General features: G+C 41.0%; 2 protein-coding genes across 2 annotated transcripts in view; both read left to right on the top strand.

The window, feature by feature from the left end:
• Window positions 1-11,155, top strand: part of ptpn11a (protein tyrosine phosphatase non-receptor type 11a) — a 58,149-nt gene extending 46,994 nt beyond the window's left edge. Inside the window, exons 15-16 of the mRNA XM_043715532.2 lie at window positions 2,900-3,001; window positions 8,375-11,155. Of these exons, the coding sequence (XP_043571467.2) occupies window positions 2,900-2,969 (70 nt within the window). The 3' untranslated portion in view covers window positions 2,970-3,001; window positions 8,375-11,155. The remainder of the gene's footprint in view (window positions 1-2,899; window positions 3,002-8,374) is intronic.
• Window positions 11,156-19,011: 7,856 nt separating this feature from the next.
• LOC122562579 (rabphilin-3A-like) overlaps window positions 19,012-20,851 on the top strand; it is a 311,952-nt gene continuing 310,112 nt past the window's right edge. The window contains exon 1 of the mRNA XM_087999953.1: window positions 19,012-19,074. The gene's annotated coding sequence lies outside the window, so the exon portion shown is untranslated. The remainder of the gene's footprint in view (window positions 19,075-20,851) is intronic.

The following is a 20,851-nucleotide window of genomic DNA, read 5'->3' on the forward strand; positions in this document are numbered from 1 at the left end:
GACTCCAAGCCACAGCAATATGGTTGACTCATAACTGCTTTCTGGACAATTAGGAATAGGCAATATCCAGTGATGCCCACTAATTAAAGGAAAAAAGGTAATGCTGTGTGATGCATTATAAGGTGCCTGGGTCTGAGGTAAAGGAGGCTGTACTTTGTGCCTTTTGAGTTTGTATTTTAACCCTATCGCTGCCATCCTGCCCCTCAGAATCCTGACCCCACACTTAGTACTTAAGTTACACAGCAACTGTCAATGTAACTGGACATTGAAATCTCAGAATATAACAACTGGCTGCTGTGAAAAAGGGGGCAACGTAGAAAGGAAGAGTGCAATCTTCATCTGCTTTCCAACCTGTATGCTGTATCAATGACATTTGGGGCTAGAAATGCTTTAAGTGACAGACAATTGAAACATTCACCTGTTAATGATCTGGGTGTGGTAAATATGATGAATATTAGAATATGTAAAAGGCAAGAAGTGTAATGGAAAGTGAACAATTTTGATTGGAGTGATCTTTCCTGCAGTATTTGGGAGAGACAAAAGCCAAAACTCTTAGAAGTGAATTTGTAATTCATCAAACTAGCTGTATGCTGAATTAAATTGGATTGCAACTAGATACCAATTATGTTGCTACTCGTAAAGAACTGCAGCATTTAGTTTGTTCATCTGTTTAACTAAATCTATTGGTGCTTCAGGTGGTTAAATCTATAAACAGTAACTAATTTGTTAAAATAATAGCAGCTGAGGTTTAAAAACCTTTTTGTAAACATTTGTTAGTGGGAAGTTCTTCTATGTTTTCAATTTTTAGATAACACTTCAAAAATGTCTTTATTTTTCTTGGTCTCTTTTTTTTCTTTCTGTCTCAACGCAATCTTGCTTTCTTTCTCTCTTTTCCTTCTTGTGCCTAGTTTGTTGATTTCACTGTTTTTAATTCCATTTCCTTTAAACACTCCCTGTTTTCATTTCCCAGTTGTTAATTCTCATTGTTGATTGGGATCCCAGGCATCCTATTTTTTTTTTTGCATTGTTAACAGCTCACATCACATTGTGAGCAAAATAATTTGGTCCTGAATTTGCAGGGCTAAATGGCAGATTCTGCAAGATGCCGTATTGCGATAAGTTCTGACCCTTTATATCCTTGGTATTTTGTTAGAATTGATATTGATTTTGGGTTTAAGCTTTTTTCGTTCAAAGGTAGCAATTTGTGGACCTGGTGCTGGAGATGTGTAATGATGCTGCAGTACATGTGATGTATGGAAATGCTTAAATATCGCGAGTACTGTATCATTTGGGATGATGCAGTTTTTATTTGATTACTTTAGCTCTCCTGTCTGCACTTGGTTTTAAATGCCTACTTGAGGTTGACTTTCTGTAGCATGTGGATGGAGGGCGATTATTTATATTCAGTTTTAAGCATGCAAATGGTCTTAACTCCACAGGGATTGCAACTAACTCCGTTGCCATAATGTGAGCTATCATGTGATGAAAGATTCCTATCAGAGAAGAGTAGCGCACTCCTGGTTATTATTTTGAGTTGGGGTAAAGTCAGTGTGAAGTAGTAAATTGAGGTGCAGAATGCATGCTCTGGATTAATCTCTCAACTGTCAATTTAGGGACAGATTTAGGGTGTAGGTTTGCTCGCTGAACTGTAGGTTTGATATCCAGACGTTTCATTACCTAGCTAGGTAACAACATCAGTGGCGACCTCCAAGTGAAGCGAAGCTGTTGTCTCCTGCTTTCTATTTATATATTTGTCCTGGATGGGGTTCCTAGGGGTTGTGGTGATGTCATTTCCTGTTAGTTTTCTGAGGGGTTGATAGATGGTATCTGGATCTATGTGTTTGTTTATGGCGTGGTTGGAGTGCCAGGCCTCTAGGAATTCTCTGGCATGTCTTTGCTTAGCCTGTCCCAGGATGGATATGTTGTCCCAGTTGAAATGGTTTTTTTCATCCGCGTGTAGGGCTACGAGGGAGAGAGGGTAGTGTCTTAGGGACAGATGTTGGGTGTGAAACTGGAATACATTTTTTTCATGAAAATATTTGGTATAATTTGATTTTGTTAATATACTGTGATTTTCTTTTTTGACTCTGACTTATTGAAAATGATAACTGGTTGTGATTTCTTCCTAGCAATATGCTACATTAAAGAGAACAGTTACCTGATCTCAAACTGAAACATTGGTAAAATATGAATTAGGGTTATTGTTTTCAACACTATACATAATATCACTTGCATAAAGTCAGTATTATTCACTGACACAATATTACAAGATGACTTTGCAGTGTTAGTAAGCATGATGGCGTTGCATTTCTGATTCCAGGACTACAGAATTAATAACACTTCTCACCTGTGGTCACAAATGCATTAATGGATTACCTTGCAATCTGGCAGTGAGTTAGCTTTCCAGTTGTAACCACGTGAAGTTGAAAGTGGAATTCCCAAATGAATGGTGCAATGGAAGAAACAGTTAAAAGTTAGCTAGGCATGTGACATTTTTCAGTTTGCAATCTCTCTCACATACATGAGCACAAGGTTCATGTCGAGGGATATTGCAGTGGAGTTTTTCTCTGGGATATGAGAAGCACTTTGTTTTTTGAACATCTACAAGGTTTTCAGAAAATAGAATACTGTATATAGTGCACGTATCAGCTGTAAGTACTACAAATGTCCTGCCTATCCAAACAGAATTGGAGTTGAGAGAAATAATTATTTCAGTTTTGGTATATGGAGAATAACAATTGGGGCACCGTAAATCCCCTTTTAAGAAGGTAATAGGTCAGATATTTGTGTTGTAGCTATGGCAGGGTATTGAGCAGCAAAAACCAGAAACTTATTATAATAGTGTTATGTGTATATGCCACGGTGAACACATTTTACTGAACAGTATCTTTTGATGCAGAATGAAAGATGAGGGTGGCCGGATCTATGAAAATGTTGGCTTGATGCAGCAGCAAAAGGGCCATAGATGAGATAATACCAGCGTTTGGAACAGAATAGAAAGGTAACATTTGAACTTTTACCTCCCCTGTCAAACAAGATTTGAAAAACAAGCCACCATACACTTGTTCCGGGTATAGATGAAGAATACAATGGCCATATGGAGTGTTCAACTTTTGCAATATGATAAAAAAATTATCAATCAACTTTTGCAATGTGATAAAAGGTTATCTAATTTCAGAAGGTTCTGCTTCTTTACTAAACTGTAAATCCTTGGGCAGATTGAGTCACTCTTCGCTCATGATGTTGAGGGGGATAGCCCCAATCCTCTGCTTTTTTAATGTCCATATGAGAATTTTCTCCAAGGTGTCTCTGGAAACTGACATAGAACAGGAACTTTGTTTTCTCCCTTCCTGAGCTGGGATCAATTATAAGATTGTACTTGTTGCCTGAATGCAAACAACTTTTGGCTGTTATGATCCTCATAGAGACCAACTTCAAAGAGAATTCAATTCCCATTCAGGAAGAAAAGGTTTAAGATTTTTATTATAACAAACCAAATAGAGTCATAGAGATGTACAGCATTAAAACAGACCCTTCGGTCCAACCCGTCCATGCCGACCAGATATCCCAACCCAATCTAGTTCCACCTGCCAGCACCCAGCCCATATCCCTCCAAACCCTTCCTATTCATATACCCATCCAAATGTCTCTTAAATGTTGCAATTGTACCAGCCACCACCACTTCCTCTGGCAGCTCATTCCATACACTCACCACCCTCTGTGTGTAAAAGTTGTCCCTTGGGTCTCTTTTATATCTTTCCCCTCTCACCCTAAACCTATGCTCTCTAGTTCTGGACTCCCTGACCCCAGGGAAAAGACTTTGCCTATTTATCCGATCCATGCCCCTCATATTTTTGTGAACCTCTATAAGGTCACCCCTCAGCCTCTGACGCTCCAGGGAAAACAGCCCCAGCCTGTTCAGCCTTTCCCTATAGCTCAAATCCTCCGACCCTGGCAACATCCTTGTAAATCTTTTCTGAGCCCTTTCAAGTTTCACAACATCTTTCCAATAGGAAGGAGACCAGAATTGTACACAATATTCCAACAGTGGCCTAACCAATATCCTGTACAGCCGCAACATGACCTCCCAACTCTTGTACTCAATACTCTGACCAATAAAGGAAAGCATACCAAACGCCGCCTTCACTATCCTATCTATCTGCGACTCCACTTTCAAGGAGCTATGAACCTGCACTCCAAGGTGTCTCTGTTCAGTAACACTCCCTAGGACCTTACCATTAAGTATATAAGGCCTGCTAAGATTTGCTTTCCCAAAATGCAGCACCTCGCATTTATCTGAATTAAACTCCATCTTCCACTTCTCAGCCCATTGGCCCATCTGATCCAGATCCTGTTGTAATCTGAGGTAACCCCCTTTGCTGTCCACTACACCTCCAGTTTTGGTGTCGTCTGCAAACTTACTAACTGTATCTCTTATGCTCACATCCACGGCACGGTGGCACAGTGGTTAGCACTGCTGCCTCACAGCGCCAGAGACCCGGGTTCAATTCCCACCTCAGGCGACTGACTGTGTGGAGTTTGCACGTTCTCCCCGTGTCTGCGTGGGTTTCCTCCGGGTGCTCCGGTTTCCTCCCACCATCGCAAAGATGTGCAGGGTCAGGTGAATTGGCCAGACTAAATTGCCTGTAGTGTTAGGTAAGGGGTATGGGTGGGTTTCGCTTCGGCGGGTCGGTGTGGACTTGTTGGGCCGAAGGGCCTGTTTCCACACTGTAATCTAATCAAATCATTTATGTAATGACAAAAAGTAGAGGACCCAGTACCGATCCTTGTGGCACTCCACTGGTCACAGGCCTTCAGTCTGAAAAACATCCCTCCACCACCACCCTCTGTCTTCTACCTTTGAGCCAGTTCTGTGTCCAAATGGCTAATTCTCCCTGTATACCGTGAGATCTAAGCTTGCTAATCAGTCTCCCATGGGGAACCTTGTCGAACGCCTTACTGAAGTCCATATAGATCACATGTACCGCTCTGCCCTCATCAATCCTCTTTGTTACTCCCTCAGAAACCTCAATCAAGTTTGTGAGACATGATTTCCCACGCACAACGCCATGTTGACTATCCCTAATCAGTCTTTGCCTTTCCAAATACATGTACATCCTGTCCCTCAGGATTCCCTCCAACAACTTGCCCACCACTGACGTCAGGTTCACTGGTCTATAGTTCCCTGGCATGTCCTTATCACCCTTCTACCATTTTGTCCTTAATGTATTTGTAAAACCCTTTGGATTCTCCTTAATTCTATTTGCCAAAGCTATCTCATTTCCCTTTTTGCCCTCTTGATTTCCCTCTTAAGTATACTCCTACTTTCTTTATACTCTTCTAAGGATTCACTCAATCTATCCTGTCTATACCTGACATATGCTTCCTTCTTTTTCTTAACCAAGCCCTCAATTTCTTTAGTCATCCAGTATTTCCTATACCTACCAGCCTTCCCTTTCACCCTGACAGGAATATACTTTTTCTGGATTCTTGTTATCTCATTTCTGTCGGCTTCCCATTTTTCAGCCATCCCTTTACCCACGAACATCTGCCTCCAATCAGCTTTTGAAAGTTCTTGCCTAATACAGTCAAAATTGGCCTTTCTCCAATTTAGAACTTCAACTTTTAGATCTGGTCTATCCTTTTCCATCACTATTTTAAAACGAATAGAATTATGGTCGTTGGCCCCAAAGTACTCCCCCACTGACACCTCAGTCACCTGCCCTGCCTTATTTCCCAAGAGTAGGTCAAGTTTTGCACCTTCTGTAGTAGGTACATCCACATACCGAATCAGAAAATTGTCTTGTACGCACTTAAGAAATTTTTCTCCATCTAAACCTTTAACACTATGGCAGTCCCAGTCGATGTTTGGAAAGTTAAAATCCCCTACCATAGCTATCTCTAAGAATAATAGGGTAGTTGAGATCTCCTTACAAGTTTGTTTCTCGATTTCCCTCTGACTATTAGGGGGTCTACAATACAATCCCAATAAGGTGATCATCCCTTTCTTATTTCTCAGTTCCACCCAAATAACTTCCCTGGATGTATTTCCAGGATTATCCTCCCTCAGCGCAGCTGTAATGCTATCCCTTATCAAATTCTTCCCCCCCTCCCTTTCTATCCTCCCTGTAGCATTTGTATCCTGGAACATTAAGCTGCCAGTCCTGTCCATCCCTGAGCCATGTTTCTGTAATTGCTATGATATCCCAGTCCCACGTTCCTAACCATGCCCTGAGTTCTTCTGCCTTCCCTGTTAGGCCCCTTGCATTGAAATAAATGCAGTTTAATTTATTAGTCCTACCTTGTCCCTGCCTGCCCTGACTGTTTGACTCGCTTCTGTTCTCAACTGTACCAGTCTCAGATTGATCTCTTTCCTCGCTATCTCCCTGGGTCCCACCCCCCACACCTTACTAGTTTAAATCCTCCCAAGCAGTTCTCTCAAATTTCCCTGCCAGCATATTAGTCCCCTTCCAATTTAGGTGCAATCCGTCCTCCTTGTACAGATCACTTCTACCCCAAAAGAGATTCCAATGATCCAAAAATGTGAATCCTTCTCCCATTCACCAGCTCCTCAGCCATGCATTCATCTGCTCTATCTTCCTATTCCTGCCCTCACTAGCTTGTTGCACTGAGAGTAATCCAGATATTACTCCCGTTGAGGACCTTTTTAAATTTCTGCCTAACTCTCTGTAATCTCCCTTCAGAATCTCAACCTTTTCCCTTCCTATATCGTTGGTTCCAATGTGGACAATGACCTCTTGCTGGCCCCTCTCTCCCGTGAGAACATTCTGCACCCTCTCAGAGACATCCTTGATCCTGGCACCAGGGAAACAACCACCATTCTGCTTTTCCTCTGCTGGCCACAGAAACATCTGTCTGTACCTTGGACTACAGAATCCCCTCATACTATTGATCTCTTGGAAGTTGACGTACCCTTCGTTGCATTAGAGCCAGTCTCAATACCAGAAACTTGGCTGTTCATGCGACGTTCGCCTGAGAATCCATCACCCCCCTACATTTTCCCAAACAGCATACCTGTTCGAAATGGGTATATCCACAAAGGCTCCTGCCCTAGGTGCCTACGTCTCTTGCCCTTCCTGGAGTTAATCCATCTGTGTGACTGTATCTGAGACCCCCCCCCCCCCGCCAATCTTATAACTGCCATCCATCACTGCCATGCTGTTACAAATTCCTCATCGCTTCTGTCTCTCCAACCGATCCATTCAATCTGATGAGATTCGCATCCAACAGCACTTATGGCAGATATAATCCACAGTAACCCTTAAATTCTCTTTAAACTCCCACATCTGACAAGAAGTACATATCACTGCAAAGGACATTTTTGCTCCTTCGCAATCTACAGACCCAAAAAATAACACCTTCTTATTCCTCTACAAAACACTACACCACGTTAAGTTAATAGCTATGGCTTATATTTTGTTTAATCAAGAGACTTATCTCCGAAAGCGCAGAATCAAGAAAGAACCCACTGTACTCACTACTGCAGCCTTTCTATTGGACACATTTAATGAATATTACCTACTAAGTAGCTAATTAATGATTCAGCATGACCAATATCCCCACACTGAATGCATATACTGTTCAATGTGTTATAATAGATTATAGAATTTATAGAAAACAGTCTATAGCCACTCTGAGGCATGAGTTCAAGATTCACTGCTGCATAGGCAATTTTGATTTGAGTGATCTAATGAAGTAAAACAGCTGGAGTCAGTAGTAGTAAGCATGCAGCTGCTTATTTCTTTAATGTTCTTTAGGCAAGGCAATCTCTCCTCACCCAGTCTGAAGGTTGAGACAACCCACAGAATATGGCTGATTCTCAACAGTTCTGTGTTGCTTACCAAGTCCTCAGTTGACTCGCCATAACTTTTTTTTTTAAGTGCAATTGGGGATGGGCGTTAATGTCAGCCTTGTGGATGATTCCTGAATCCCATGGATAGTCAAATAAGTATGATCTTTGTCCTTAATTAACTCATATTTTCTTATTAAACATGAAAGTATTTTGTAGTTGAATCTGAGGAGCACATTACTCAACATTAATTTCAGCCATGTTCTTTAAGTGTAAAGTAAGCAAAACCTATGGGGAGAAAAAGGGAATGGAGCACGGAGTTGGATGATCAGCTATGGTCATATTTAATAGTGGAGCAAGACTCAAAGGGCCAAATGGCCTACTCCTTCTATATTCTATGCTTCTATGTAAATAGTTTTGCAGTTTGAAATAATGGCCATTTTTAATTCTTTATAATTAATTGAATTTAATTTGTCAAGTACATGATTAAAGGTAATTTTCCTATGTATCATTTTTGCTAAAAATGACTTTTTATTAAAAAATGATTTACATTTTCCCCCTCAGGAACAAGTGGCTGTGAAAAGCAGAGGAGAAATGGAAATACGTCAGATGTGAGTGGAATGAAAAATGACCATCAGAGGTTTAGTTCAGAGTTTTGCAGAATGGATTTTGCCCTCCCCCACATTTAAACACTAAAAGTGAAAAGTAGCTTCCCAAATTGCTTTCCAAATGTCATTCTCTGTGCTAGGAAGTGAAGTATCACCTATAATTTATGCATCATTCACATGGCTTTTCAGTATTTTACTGACGTGAAACCCAAGTGCCTTTTTACAGTCACAGTCTCTCTGCAGTCATTTTTACTTTGTGTACTTGAACTTGTTTTAATTCACTTTAAGTGCAGAATAGTTTTTAAAAAAAACAGTTGAGGTTGTTAGAAAATCATACATTAAAATGAATCTTGAAAGAATAGTGTGCTTTTAGCAACATGTTCACTAATATTGACGTAGACCATGAGAGTGTTATGTGTTGTGCGTTTGGCATTCTTTGTTTTTATTCACAACTTAGAAGAGGGATGGTTGGAATTTGCACATGGGATTCCCCCACCACCCCATTTCCTCCTCCTCCTCCTTGTTAAGTTGTTGGAAGTATTGATGCTTTTTAAAACATTAAAATTCTTGTCTTTGTAAGAAAGTGATTCACTGGCCATAGCCTCACTGTCAGGGTTGAAGGTTAAATGTGTGCTACCCTACACAATTTGTTATTTCATATCAAACATTTTTAAAATTCATTTTCATTCTGTGCCAATAAGATTGTTCTTCCTGGTCATAATGAGAGGATTCAGCAGCCGAAGCTCAACTGAGATGAAAGCAGGAGTGCTGGAGGAAGTGCAACAGTTACTGATCTGAGTCCAATGACTCTTCAGATCTCCAGCATCCGCAGTACTTTGTGTTTAGTTCCATTGAGCTCTGATGAACTTAGGACCTCCTTGTCAGGGATATTGACACTTACTTAGGATTTAGAGTTCCATTTGTATCCTCAAAGCCACAACTAGAGATGACCAAGTTGACTGTCCTCCCCATAAGAGTTCACACTTTTATTTTAGTATTTGCTTCACCATGAGTAAGACAACCTTGTATATCTGAGAGAGTTAAAGTTGGTGCCACTCTCCTTTTAAAGATCTCAAGCCAGGAACAAGTTTATCTTCCTCTGTTGTGCCTATAAAATTTGATGTTTGCCAACTCGCTCTCCTCTTCCAGCCTCCTAATACGCCTCCAGCTCTCTCTAATGGTATAGGCTACAATTTGTGCAAGTTCCATATGAGACAAATGAGTCATAAAAAGGCTTGGGTCTGGTTTTGGTTTAAACATTTTGTATGTAAATTGGAAGTTTATTTTCTATGTACTTTTATATGAACTATACTTTAAAATCTCCATAAAACAGAAATGACCAAGGCTTCAGTTTGATGCCCTAGTGTTTGAGGATGTAATGGATTAGTTATGATTTGGAAACTAAATGCCTTGAGGATAGCACAACTTCTCTCTGCCTAGTGTTTTGTTGAAACTTGGAAAAGGTGTGGTACAACCTCCCAAGGTTAACCCTGTCTGGTAGCTTGTGGTACAGCAGCCACTTGGAGGTTCACCACAATTCATCATGCAGTCTAAATACAAGAACAATTTCCAAGACATCGTTTTGCCTGGTTTTGGAAGAGGTGAGGACAAAAGGGACCTTTTTTTTTAAGCCAAGTGCAATCAGAATCTATTGAGAGGAATAGGCCATTGTCCTGAGCCTTTGCTCATCTATCCCTTTTAAAAACCATCCTCTATCCTATGTTGCAACTATGCAATGCATTTGCATTCCTGATAAAAGCCATCAGTTCATCTGTGACCATGTCTGAGCAGGAATGGTGCTACCTTCCTCATTGTCCATTGCCTTTTTCCTCAATGAACTTTCTTACGTGTGTGTGTGTCTCAGTGTCAGTATGGCTTACTGACCCATCCCAGAAACAAGCTTCTGAAATAGCAAGGGGTCAAAATACTCAGCAGATCTGGCACCATCTGCAGAGAGAGAAAGAGTTAGTCTTGAGTCAAAACCAAAGCTTCAAAGCATTCAGAACTAGATTTGACTTCAGGATGAAGGGAAAAAATTGAGTTACCTACTTGATTAGACCATACTAAATCTTAACGTTGGATCCCTTGTAAGACTGATTTTAAATGTCCACTTCTGTGTTTGAAAGGATTACATAGGCATTGAGAAAAGTGCAGTGTCCGTGATGCCTGACATTGTGTCTAACAGCCCCACTGTCTATAAATAACTGCATAAACTGCTTAACCATAGTTTAAGTATGTAACATGATGATTGTGTCTCGAGACAGCAAATTGTGTAAGCAGAATTTTCCAACATTCAAATATTTTTGAAACACTGTACATGTATTAAGTCTATGTGCCAAATCTATTGGGTAAACTTAATCTGACTGGAACTGCAAAATCCATCTTCCGCCCGCCCCACCCCTCTGCAGGTAGCATTCTGCAGGTAGTATCCGTCCAGTGTAGCCTGTGACTTGGTTAGTCTTTTGTGAGAGACTGCTGGTATCAGTCTGTAATTAAGTATGTTGAGGATATGAAACAAAGTTTTTTAAAAAATGATTAAAATGGGAATCTAAATGTTAACATGTGCAGGAAACTGAGTTGAGTAAGTTGTCTGTAAAGCAGCTTATGTGAAACTATTCACGTTTAAAATGTGACCATGGATTCTATTGTATTTGCTGACTGGAGTTATTTGGAGGATTTTATACTTGAATCAGGATTTTGTAACATTGTGATATTAAATCTTTTATTTCCTCCTGCCCTCCAATTTCCACACCACATATGACTGACTTGCCTGAGGGTGGCTTCTACCAACAGCTGTGCGAAGCCACATGAGAGCACCCTGGCAATGAGTATCTTTCCTCAATATGACCATTGCTTCCTGCCCTCTTTCTCTCTGGAGTATTCTGGCGTTTGCTCAGTTTTCAGGTGTCAGGACCTCCTGGATCAGGAATGAATCCACATTACTCACTGCTCCATGCTGATGTTCTAATGCATGCTGCCATTGCAAAGCTTTTTATGTTTTACAGTTGAGCATTAACTGGGGATCTTCATTAGTTTGGAATTCTGCACTTGGTTTGTGAATGTGCATCTGGAGCAGCCTATCTTGCGAATAAGCTTTCATCTTCACAACACTTACATTCAATAGTGAACATAAAAAGAAATGGGGGGGGGGGTGAGAATTAATTTTAGAAAGTCTTGGATGTAACCAGTTGGCCTTTTAATGTGAATTAAATTGCTCCAGTGCTTCAGATTATTACATGGGCTGTCTGTTCACCTGCAGAATCACCAACTGAATAACCCATTGTAGATGATCAGAATAATGGTGCAATGACTTAAATGATATCTGCTTTTTATTATCCATCCTGTAATTTCACATTTTGTCAAAGTACATACCATTCAGATGCCTAGTTTATGTACAGACACAGTAAATGATTTTCCTATATTTATAAAAGTATATATGGGTGGTAGTCAATTTCTTTTTTGCTAATCATGCTGTGATTTTAAAGCTACGTAAGCTGATATCAGAGTATAAATGTATTTGTAATGTATCAGATCAAAAATTAGAAATAAAGTCATTTTATATAAGCTGAGTATCTTTTTTTTCCACAAGATCCCCATCCCTGCTGTTTCTGGAGTTGGTGTACAGTAAGTAAATACATGTGGGGTCTTAATGATTAACAGTATGTGGGAGTGCATCTCTCAATACTGATGCTGAAATGAATGGATGTATGAATTTGCATTTAGATGCCAGCAGCTTCCAGCAAGCATAACTTTCCAACCTAGGAATACCATTATGTAAAATTGCTGTCCTACTCAAACATTTGCTCCAACAAGCATTTGAAAGCAAAATTTAGCATACCCCACCATTAATTTCTCATCTCGGCTTCTCTGTTGAAGGATCTTCTCAGGATAGATATTAGTAATCCAATTGATTTTGTTTGTTGTCATCCTAGCCTCTGCATTGTGTTGGGTTCCTGAGACAGGGTAAGCGCTGAGGATGTTTCCCCTTATGAAAGAGTCTCTGACCAGAGGGCATAGGTTCCAGAATTAGGGGTGCTACTTTAAGATTGAGATGAAGGATTTTCTGAGAGTTAAGTGTCTTCAGAACTCCTTCCCACAGAAAGCTGAGGGCAGAGTCCTTGCATATATTTAAGGCTGAGATAGATTCTTGATCAGTAAGGTTATTGAGTTATGGAGAAAGGGCAGGAAAGTGGACGTGAGGAGTGTTGGATCAGCTTATGATCCTGTTGAATAGTAGAGCAGGCCCTACTGATAGCCTACTCATGTCCTTGTGTCTGATGGTCTTCTTTGCCTAAGAAATATCAGGGTGGTAATAAATTGCTTAATGACTTGAACCTGGGCTTCCTAGCAAGGCCTGATCTACTCTTGCTCCTGTGATCAGGGGTGTCTCTGCACCTGCTCGCCATTTGGTGTATTTTGATTAAAGTATGAATGAGAGAACCATGTTCAAGTCCAGGATTGAAATCTTTGCATATTTCTCTTCCACAGTCTGCCAACTTTGTGAATGATATTTGGGCAGATTCAAAAATTTTTCAGGTGCTCATTGAGCTGTATCATGGCAAAGATCCAATGTCTTCAGGCAGAAATCACCTAATTTCTGCCTAATTTACATGACAGGTGCTGGCAGTTGACTTCACTCTCTCTCTTTCTTTGGAGTTGCTGCTGTTTAAATAATTTGCCATATTTCTTTAAGCCTTTTTACTCTTTTTTTTAATCTTTGTTTTACATGATAGTCGATGTATTCTACCCAACAGTGAATTCTCCAATTTCAGATTACAGACACTAGTTTTAAAGTTTATTCCTGAATACTGCAGTAATTCTATTTACATATTTAGCCATGCAAATTCATTCCATGAATTTATTTTAAAAGTTTCAAAGCCCTTAATCTTTGTATAGTCATCTGTCCCACACTTTTGAAGATTTCAATTGACCCAGTTTCTTCAGCCTTCAAGATATGAATGTACCAAATTTTCACTGCAACCTGAATGAAAAATTGCCTCCGAATTTTCACTTGAGAACTTTAGACTAATTTAGAAATGATTTATTAAATAATAATGGAGTATGTGACCGAATAGACGATTTGAGGTTTTAGTCAGTCATAGAGATGCATAGCATGGAAACAGATCCTTCAGTCTGACTTGTTCATGCCGATCAGATATCCCAACCTAGAGTCCTTTGCCAGCACTTGGCCCATATCCCTCTAAACCCTCCCTATTCATATACCCATCCAGATGCCTTTTTTAAATGTTGCATTTGTACCAGCCTTTCCCGTGTTCTCTGGCAGTTCATTCCATACACGTACCACCCTCTGCGTGAAAAGGGAAAAGAATTTGTCTATTTATTCTATCCATGCCCCTCATAATTTTATAAACCTCTAAGGTCACCCTTCAGCCTCCGACACTTAAGGGAAAATAGCCTCAGCCTATTACAATTATGTCCACCACAACCACCTGATGAAGGAGTGGAGTTCAGAAAGCTAGTGCTTCCAATTAAACCTGTTGGACTATAACCTAGTATTATGTGATTTTTAACTTTGTATCTCCCTATAACTCAAATCCTCCAACCCTGGCAATACCCTTGTAAATCTTTTTTCAACCCTTTCAAGTTTCACAACATCCTTCCGATAGGAAGGAGACCAGAATTGCACGCAATATTCCAACAGTGGCACGGCCCATGTCCTGTATAGCTGCAACATGACCCCTCAACTCCTGTACTCAGTGCTCTGACCCGTAAACGAAAGCATACCAAACACCGCCTTCACTATCCTATCTACCTGACACTCTACTTTCAAGGAGCTATGAACCTGCACTCCAAGGTCTCTTTGCTCAGCAACACTCCCTAGGACCTTACCATTAAGTGTAGAAGTCCTGCTAAGATTTGCTTTCTCTAAATGCCCCACCTCACATTTAGATAAATTAAACTCTATCTGCCACTTCTCAACCCATTGGTCCATCTGATCAAGATCCCATTGTAATCTGAGGTAACCCCCTTTGCTATCCACTACACCTCCAATTTTGATGTCATCTGCAAACTTAATAACCATGTTTCTTATGTTCACATCCAAGTCATTCATTTAAATGACAAACGTTAGTGGACCCAGCACTGATCCTTGTGACACTCCACTGGTCACAGGCCTCCAGTCTGAAAAACATTCTCCCACCACCACTACCCTCTGTCTTGTACCTTCGAACCAGTTCTATATCCAAATGGCTATTTCTCCCTGTATTCCATAAGATTTAACCTATGGGGAACCTTGTTGAACGCATTACTGGGGTTCATATCGCGTCCACTGCTCTGCCCTCCTCAATCCTTTTTCTCCAAAGAAAATCTAAGTGAGAGTTGGCAAAATGTGTCTGCTTATGAGTATGCATCCAAATAATAAAGTCATGTGCATAGGCAATATAGGATAGAGCTTCCCAGGTTTATCTCCTAAATCATCACATTTCAGGCTGCATCAGTGAGCACTGAGTGGGCAAACAGCTGTTGTAACTTTCAGAGCTCCACAGTGGCCAGCACTGCTGCTGACCTTGAGACCTCAACATTTCTGAAATCCGCACCACACTTTGGGAAACCCTGGTTTGGAGTTTGTACGCAACAGTTCTGTCTGACTCAGTGACACAAGAAGCTTGACACCATTGAGGAGAAAGCAACCCACTTGATTGGCACAGCATCCACTCTCTGCACCACTGACACACTAGCAGCACTGAGAACTATCTACAAGATGCACTGCAGAAATTCACCAAGGTTCCTTGGTGCATTTGGCACATTCCAAATCTATGACCAATTTCATTTGGAAAGACAAGAGCAACAGCTACATGGGAACACCACGACTTGCAGGTTTCCCTTCAATCTGCTCACGGTCTTTACTTGGATATATATCACCATCCCTTTGTCGCTGGATCAAAATTCTGAATTCCCTTCCTAAGGTACTGAAGGAGGTGGCTCGAGAAATTGTGGATGCGTTGGTGATCATTTTTCAATGTTCTATAGATTCAGGATCAGTTCCTGCTGCTTGGAGGGTGGCTATTGTTGTCCCATTTTTTAAGAAAGGAGGGAGAGAGAAATCAGTTATAGACCAGTTAGTCTGACCTCAGTGGTGGGAAAAATCCTGGAGTCAATTATAAAGGACAAAGTTCCGACACATCTGGATAGCAGTAACAGGATAGGTCAGAGTCAGCATGGATTTATGAAGGGGAAATAGTGCTTGACTAATCTTCTGGAATTTTTTGAGGATGTAACTCTGAAGATGGACAAGGGAGATCCAGTGGATGTAGTATGCCTGGACTTTCAGAAAGCCTTTGATAAAGTCCCACATGGGAGGTTAGTGAGCAAAATTAGGGCACATGGTATTAGGGACAAAATACTGACATGGATTGAATATTGGTTGGTTGGCTGACAGGAAACAAAGAGTAGTGATAAACGGCTCCCTTTCGGAATGGCAGGCAGTGACCAGTGGTGTGCCGCAGGGATCAGTGCTGGGACCGCAGCTTTTTACAATGTACATTAATAATATAGGTGAAGGTATTAAAAGTAATATTAACAAATTTGCTGATGACACAAAACTGGGTGGCAGGGTGAAATGTGAGGAGGATGTTAGGAGAATACAGGGTGACCTGGACAGGTTAGGTGAGTGGACAGATGCATGGCAGATGCAGTTTAATGTAGATAAATGTATGGTTATCCACTTTGGTGGCAAGAACAGAAAGGCAGATTACTCCCTAAATGGAGTCAAGTTAGGTAAAGGGGCAGTACAACGAGATCCAGGTGTTCTTGTACATCAGTCAATGAAAGCAAGCATGCAGGTACAGCAGGCAGTGAAGAAAGCTAATAGCATGCTGGCCTTCATAACAAGAGGAATTGAGTATAGAAGCAAAGAGGTCCTTCTGCAGCTGTACTGGGCCCTGGTGAGACAGCATCTGGAATATCGTGTGCAGTTTTGGTCTCCAAATTTGATGAAAGACATTCTGGCTATTGAGTGAGTGCAGCGTAGGTTCACTAGATCAATTCCCGGAATGGTGGGACTATCTTAGGCTGAAAGATTGGAGCGACTGGGCTTGTGTACGCTTGAGTTTAGAAGGCTAAGGGGGGATCTGATTGAAACGTATAAGATTATTAAAGGATTGGACACTTTGGATGTAGGAAGCATGTTTCTGCTAATGGGTGAATCCCGAACCAGAGGACACAGTTTAAAAATAAGGGGTAGGCCACTTAGAACAGAGTTGAGGAGAAACATTTTCATCTAGAGAGTGGTGGGTGTATGGAATGCTCTGCCCCAGAAGGCTGTGGAGGCCAAGTCTCTGGATACTTTCAAGAAAGAGTTGGATAGAGCTCTTAAGGATAGTGGAATCAAGGGTTATGGGGATAAGGCAGGAACAGGATACTGATTGAGGATGATCAGCCATGATCATAATGAATGGTGGTGCTAGCTCGAAGGGCAGAATGGCCTACTCCTGCACCTATTGTTTTGTGGGTCTACTTAGAGTAAGTAGACTGCAGTAGTTCAAGAAAGCAGCTAACCACCATCTTCAAGGCCAAATAGGGACAGTCAAATGCTGGCTCAGTCAGCGACACTCACATTGAGTGAATTTAAAAAAACACAGGAATCTCATTTTAATAGCCTGATGAAGCACATTTTAATGGAAATCAAGTACTTCATACGAGACGTGCTGTCCGAAAAAAGAGTTGTTCTGGGGATAAAATTTATGCCCACCAGAAATTTACTTCCATAGAATCTGGTTTCCTTTCCGCACTGCACTGGAGGCAAAGGTGTTTGGAGGAGGGGGTAATGTATTACAGCTGAAACTGTGATAATGCTTTGTGCTTTAACTGAGGCAAGAGAGAGAGAGACAAAGGGTGAGTAGTGGCAAGGTAGTTCAGGAGTGACATTGTAAAACACTGCACACAATTGAGATTGAAATACTTTTTATCTAAAGATATTAGGTGAAGGTGTGTTTATAGCGTCAGGTCACAATCTTGTTAAATGATCAAACGTCCCAGAAAGGCTCAATGCCACATATGACAAGTTCATTCCTCTAGCACTGCAGGCATTTAATAACTACTTAAATAACCTAACTTAAATGTGCATCAGATTAATTGTTCTATAATTAATATGTGGACAGTTTCCTTTCATTTTCTTTGCTAAACCTTTCTATCTTGCCTTGGGTCACAATCTTTGCCATTGCTCTAAATAACCTCTTCTGAATATAATTCACTCCTCTGTTACTTTACTTTCGTGCATCTTTTTCTTTAGTCACTGTGCATTTTTATACATATCCCTATGGATTTCCTCTAAGTTTCTCCTTCGTTGTTCTGCCTGTTATTCTTGAACCCCTTTTCAGATTCTTCTGTGACAATAAGCAGAAATTAATCTCCATTAGATCAAAATTTTAGTTCACATCTTCCTCACCTACAAATAGAACTGGCTGGCTAAATTGTTACTAAGAGGATTGAAGAATTTTCAGTTCCACTAGAGCTTAGTTCTATCAAACAATGTGGTTCCTGGATGGTTGTGATATTTGAAACCTCGTTCCAAAGGGTGAATTGTGATCTATTTACTTGACTTGGTGAATGTTGTTTTCCGTAAAGGATTCCACTGGATTTCTTCCATACCTCATGTCACACTTCAGTGCCATAAGCCCTGTTTTGGAATTGACTTTGACCCTAGACACATGTCCTCCAAGCTATTAATTGGAAATCCCACAGGAAAGTCCGAACATATGACTTGTGTTGGGCTTTACAGGGTATATGCCCAAAGTACTCCATGTTCAAAGGAGATTTTAAAAGATGAAAGCGCCAGACTTTTCCCCATTGAAGCTTGGTTTCCCTTGCCTTGCATTCTTATTGAATGGCAGGACAGGCTCAAAGGGCTCCTCCTGCTCCTTGTTCATATCTCATGCACCTTTGGGCAATGGGCTCATTTCATGTATATGAAATACTAAGAGCTTTCTTTTAATAACCATAACACCAGCTTCCAAGCTGCACATTCAGTGCCTTTGGTTCACCTAAGCCACACGAGTCTTCTCGAATCCAACACATACTTGGACAAATCCACTAACTCCACGACGGAGGCGGGCCAGGGCAATGGCTGCGTGGGAACACCAGCACCTGTAATCTCTCCTCTAAGCTGCACACCATCCTGAATGGGAACTATTCCACCATTCCTTTGCCATCACAGAATCAAAATCCTGGAGTTCCTGCTCCATCTGCACTGGGTATACCTGCACCAGATGGACTAGAGGTTAAAACTCATTACCAACCTCTCAAGGGATATTAGGTCTGGGTAATTAGTGCAGGACTTGACAGCAATGCTCTCCTCCTAATAATAAATAAAAGATAGCTTTAATCTTTTTGCTTGCATTTGGTTATTTTTCAATCTGACACGTTTCAAAGTAAAAAGGCTTTTACGTTTTGGTTCCCAGCTGTAACAATTTCTAAATTTTTCAAACAAGGGGAGTGTATGGCTAGGTTTGGTACAGGGTTTCTGGTGGTGATCAGCAGGGACCTGTCACTCAATGAGCATGCTCACAAATGTGTACATTCTCACAATAAGAACTCCTGGAGAAGAGACTCATCAAGCTGTCAGCTGCTCAGACAGAGGCAAGGGGCAGAGAAGGCTGTTAGCAAAACCTTGACACTGAGCCATCCTGTGTGGGAAAGGTAGGAGTTGCAGAACAATAACAGTTTTTTTTCCCCAGCAATGACAGTTTGACTCTTGTGGGGAGAAAGGGGAACAAATATTAATTTGGCATCAAGGTGTTTCACAACACATTTAAAGGATGTGACTAGTCGTGGATTTCAATGTGACAAAGAATGTTCAGCAGAATGTTATAAATGATTAACTGTTTCGGTTAATTATTGTTTAAATAGATGTACTAGGCGGTGCTGCACTTATTGTGCTAGTAACTGCAGACTTCAAGTGAATGAGTAACTGGAAGCAATATCAGCTTTTCCCTTGTGCAGGTCTGGAGACGAGAGCTATGCAGCTTAAGACTGCAGGAGTGAGCATTAATAATAGATTCAAGTTTTTATTCATGCAGTTTTGCATTTGGTAAAGTGCTACAGCATAACTCGTATCAGTATCTGAGAGCCGTGTGTTTTTCATTTGTCACTGAGAAAGCTAGACTCCCGAGAGAGGTTGAGGTGAGAGTCCCAACACAATCCCTCTTATCTGTGTTTTTGTTTGTCAGGCTGAAAAAGTGACAACGCAAAGTGCAAACCTTCAGTAAAGCAGCATTTTGCCAAGAATATTATTGACTTTTTTCTTCAGTGACTGTGATAGTAGAAAGTCAGTGGTGATAGGAGACTGCACTTGTCTGCACTGTTAAAGTTGCAGCATTTGTTCCCAGTGTTGGTTTGGCACTGTATACCGGCTACCTGCAAATAATACCCGACACCTGGGTACAGATGAACGTTATAAAATATTTTCTGATTTTATTTTCCTCTGATTCACTTTCCTCTGTACAGAATCTAGCCCTGCTTCTCTTTTAACTTGTCAGTGACATGTATGACAGACAACAGAGTTAAGGTAAATACCCCAGCATCCACTGCTGTCTGGGTAAGAATATTCTAAATGTTAGCAACTCATTTCAAGAAGATTTTCTTCCTCATCTCTATTATAAGTGGGTCTGCCTTTATTTTTAGAATGTGAAACTCGGTTCTAGATTCATCAGGAGGGGAAGCGTCTCATGATTGCATTGAATGATACAGTAGGCTCAACAGGATGTATTGTGTACACTCCTGCTCCAATTTTTTTTGTGCTTGTGATTTTTTTTCACAGATATGCTGGATTCCCCCGTCATTAGAGATGGGGATATTTGTGGAGCTGCCTTCTTCATCGAGTTAAGGTTATTGTGGTGATGGAAAAGCACAGCAGGTCAGGCAGCATCCGAGGAGCAGGAAAATCGACGTTTCAGGCAAATCAGGAATTCCTGATGAAGGGCTTTTGCCCGAAACGTTGATTTTCCTGCTCCTCGGGTGCTGCCTGACCTGCTGTGTTTTTTCAGCACCACTCAAATCTTGACTCTAATCTCCAGCATCTGCAGTACCCACTTCTCCTCCAGTGAGTTGTTTAATTGTCCACCATTATTTACAACTGGAAATGGCAGGGCTGCACAGCTTGGATGTTAGTTGTTGGTTGAAGAATTATCTTACTTTGTGTGTCGCTTGTTCATTATGCCGTTTCGCAAGCAAGGAGTCCTATGCTGTTGCTTCACCAGGCCAGCATCTCATTTTTAGGTATACCTATGATGTTCCTTATATGCCCTCCTGCACTCTTCATTGAACCAGGGTTGTACCTGTGACTTGATGGTAATGATAGAGTGGGGGGTATGCCAAGCCATAAGGGTTCAGATCATGATGGTGTTGAATCCTGCTGCTGTTGATGACCCACAGCCCCTCATGGGTACCCAGTCATAAGTTACTCGATCTGTTTGAA

The sequence above is a fragment of the Chiloscyllium plagiosum genome, unplaced genomic scaffold (genome assembly GCF_037043375.1).
Source record: "Chiloscyllium plagiosum isolate Xiang-an unplaced genomic scaffold, Cpla_swu_hap1 HiC_scaffold_24, whole genome shotgun sequence".
Lineage (NCBI taxonomy): Eukaryota > Metazoa > Chordata > Chondrichthyes > Orectolobiformes > Hemiscylliidae > Chiloscyllium > Chiloscyllium plagiosum.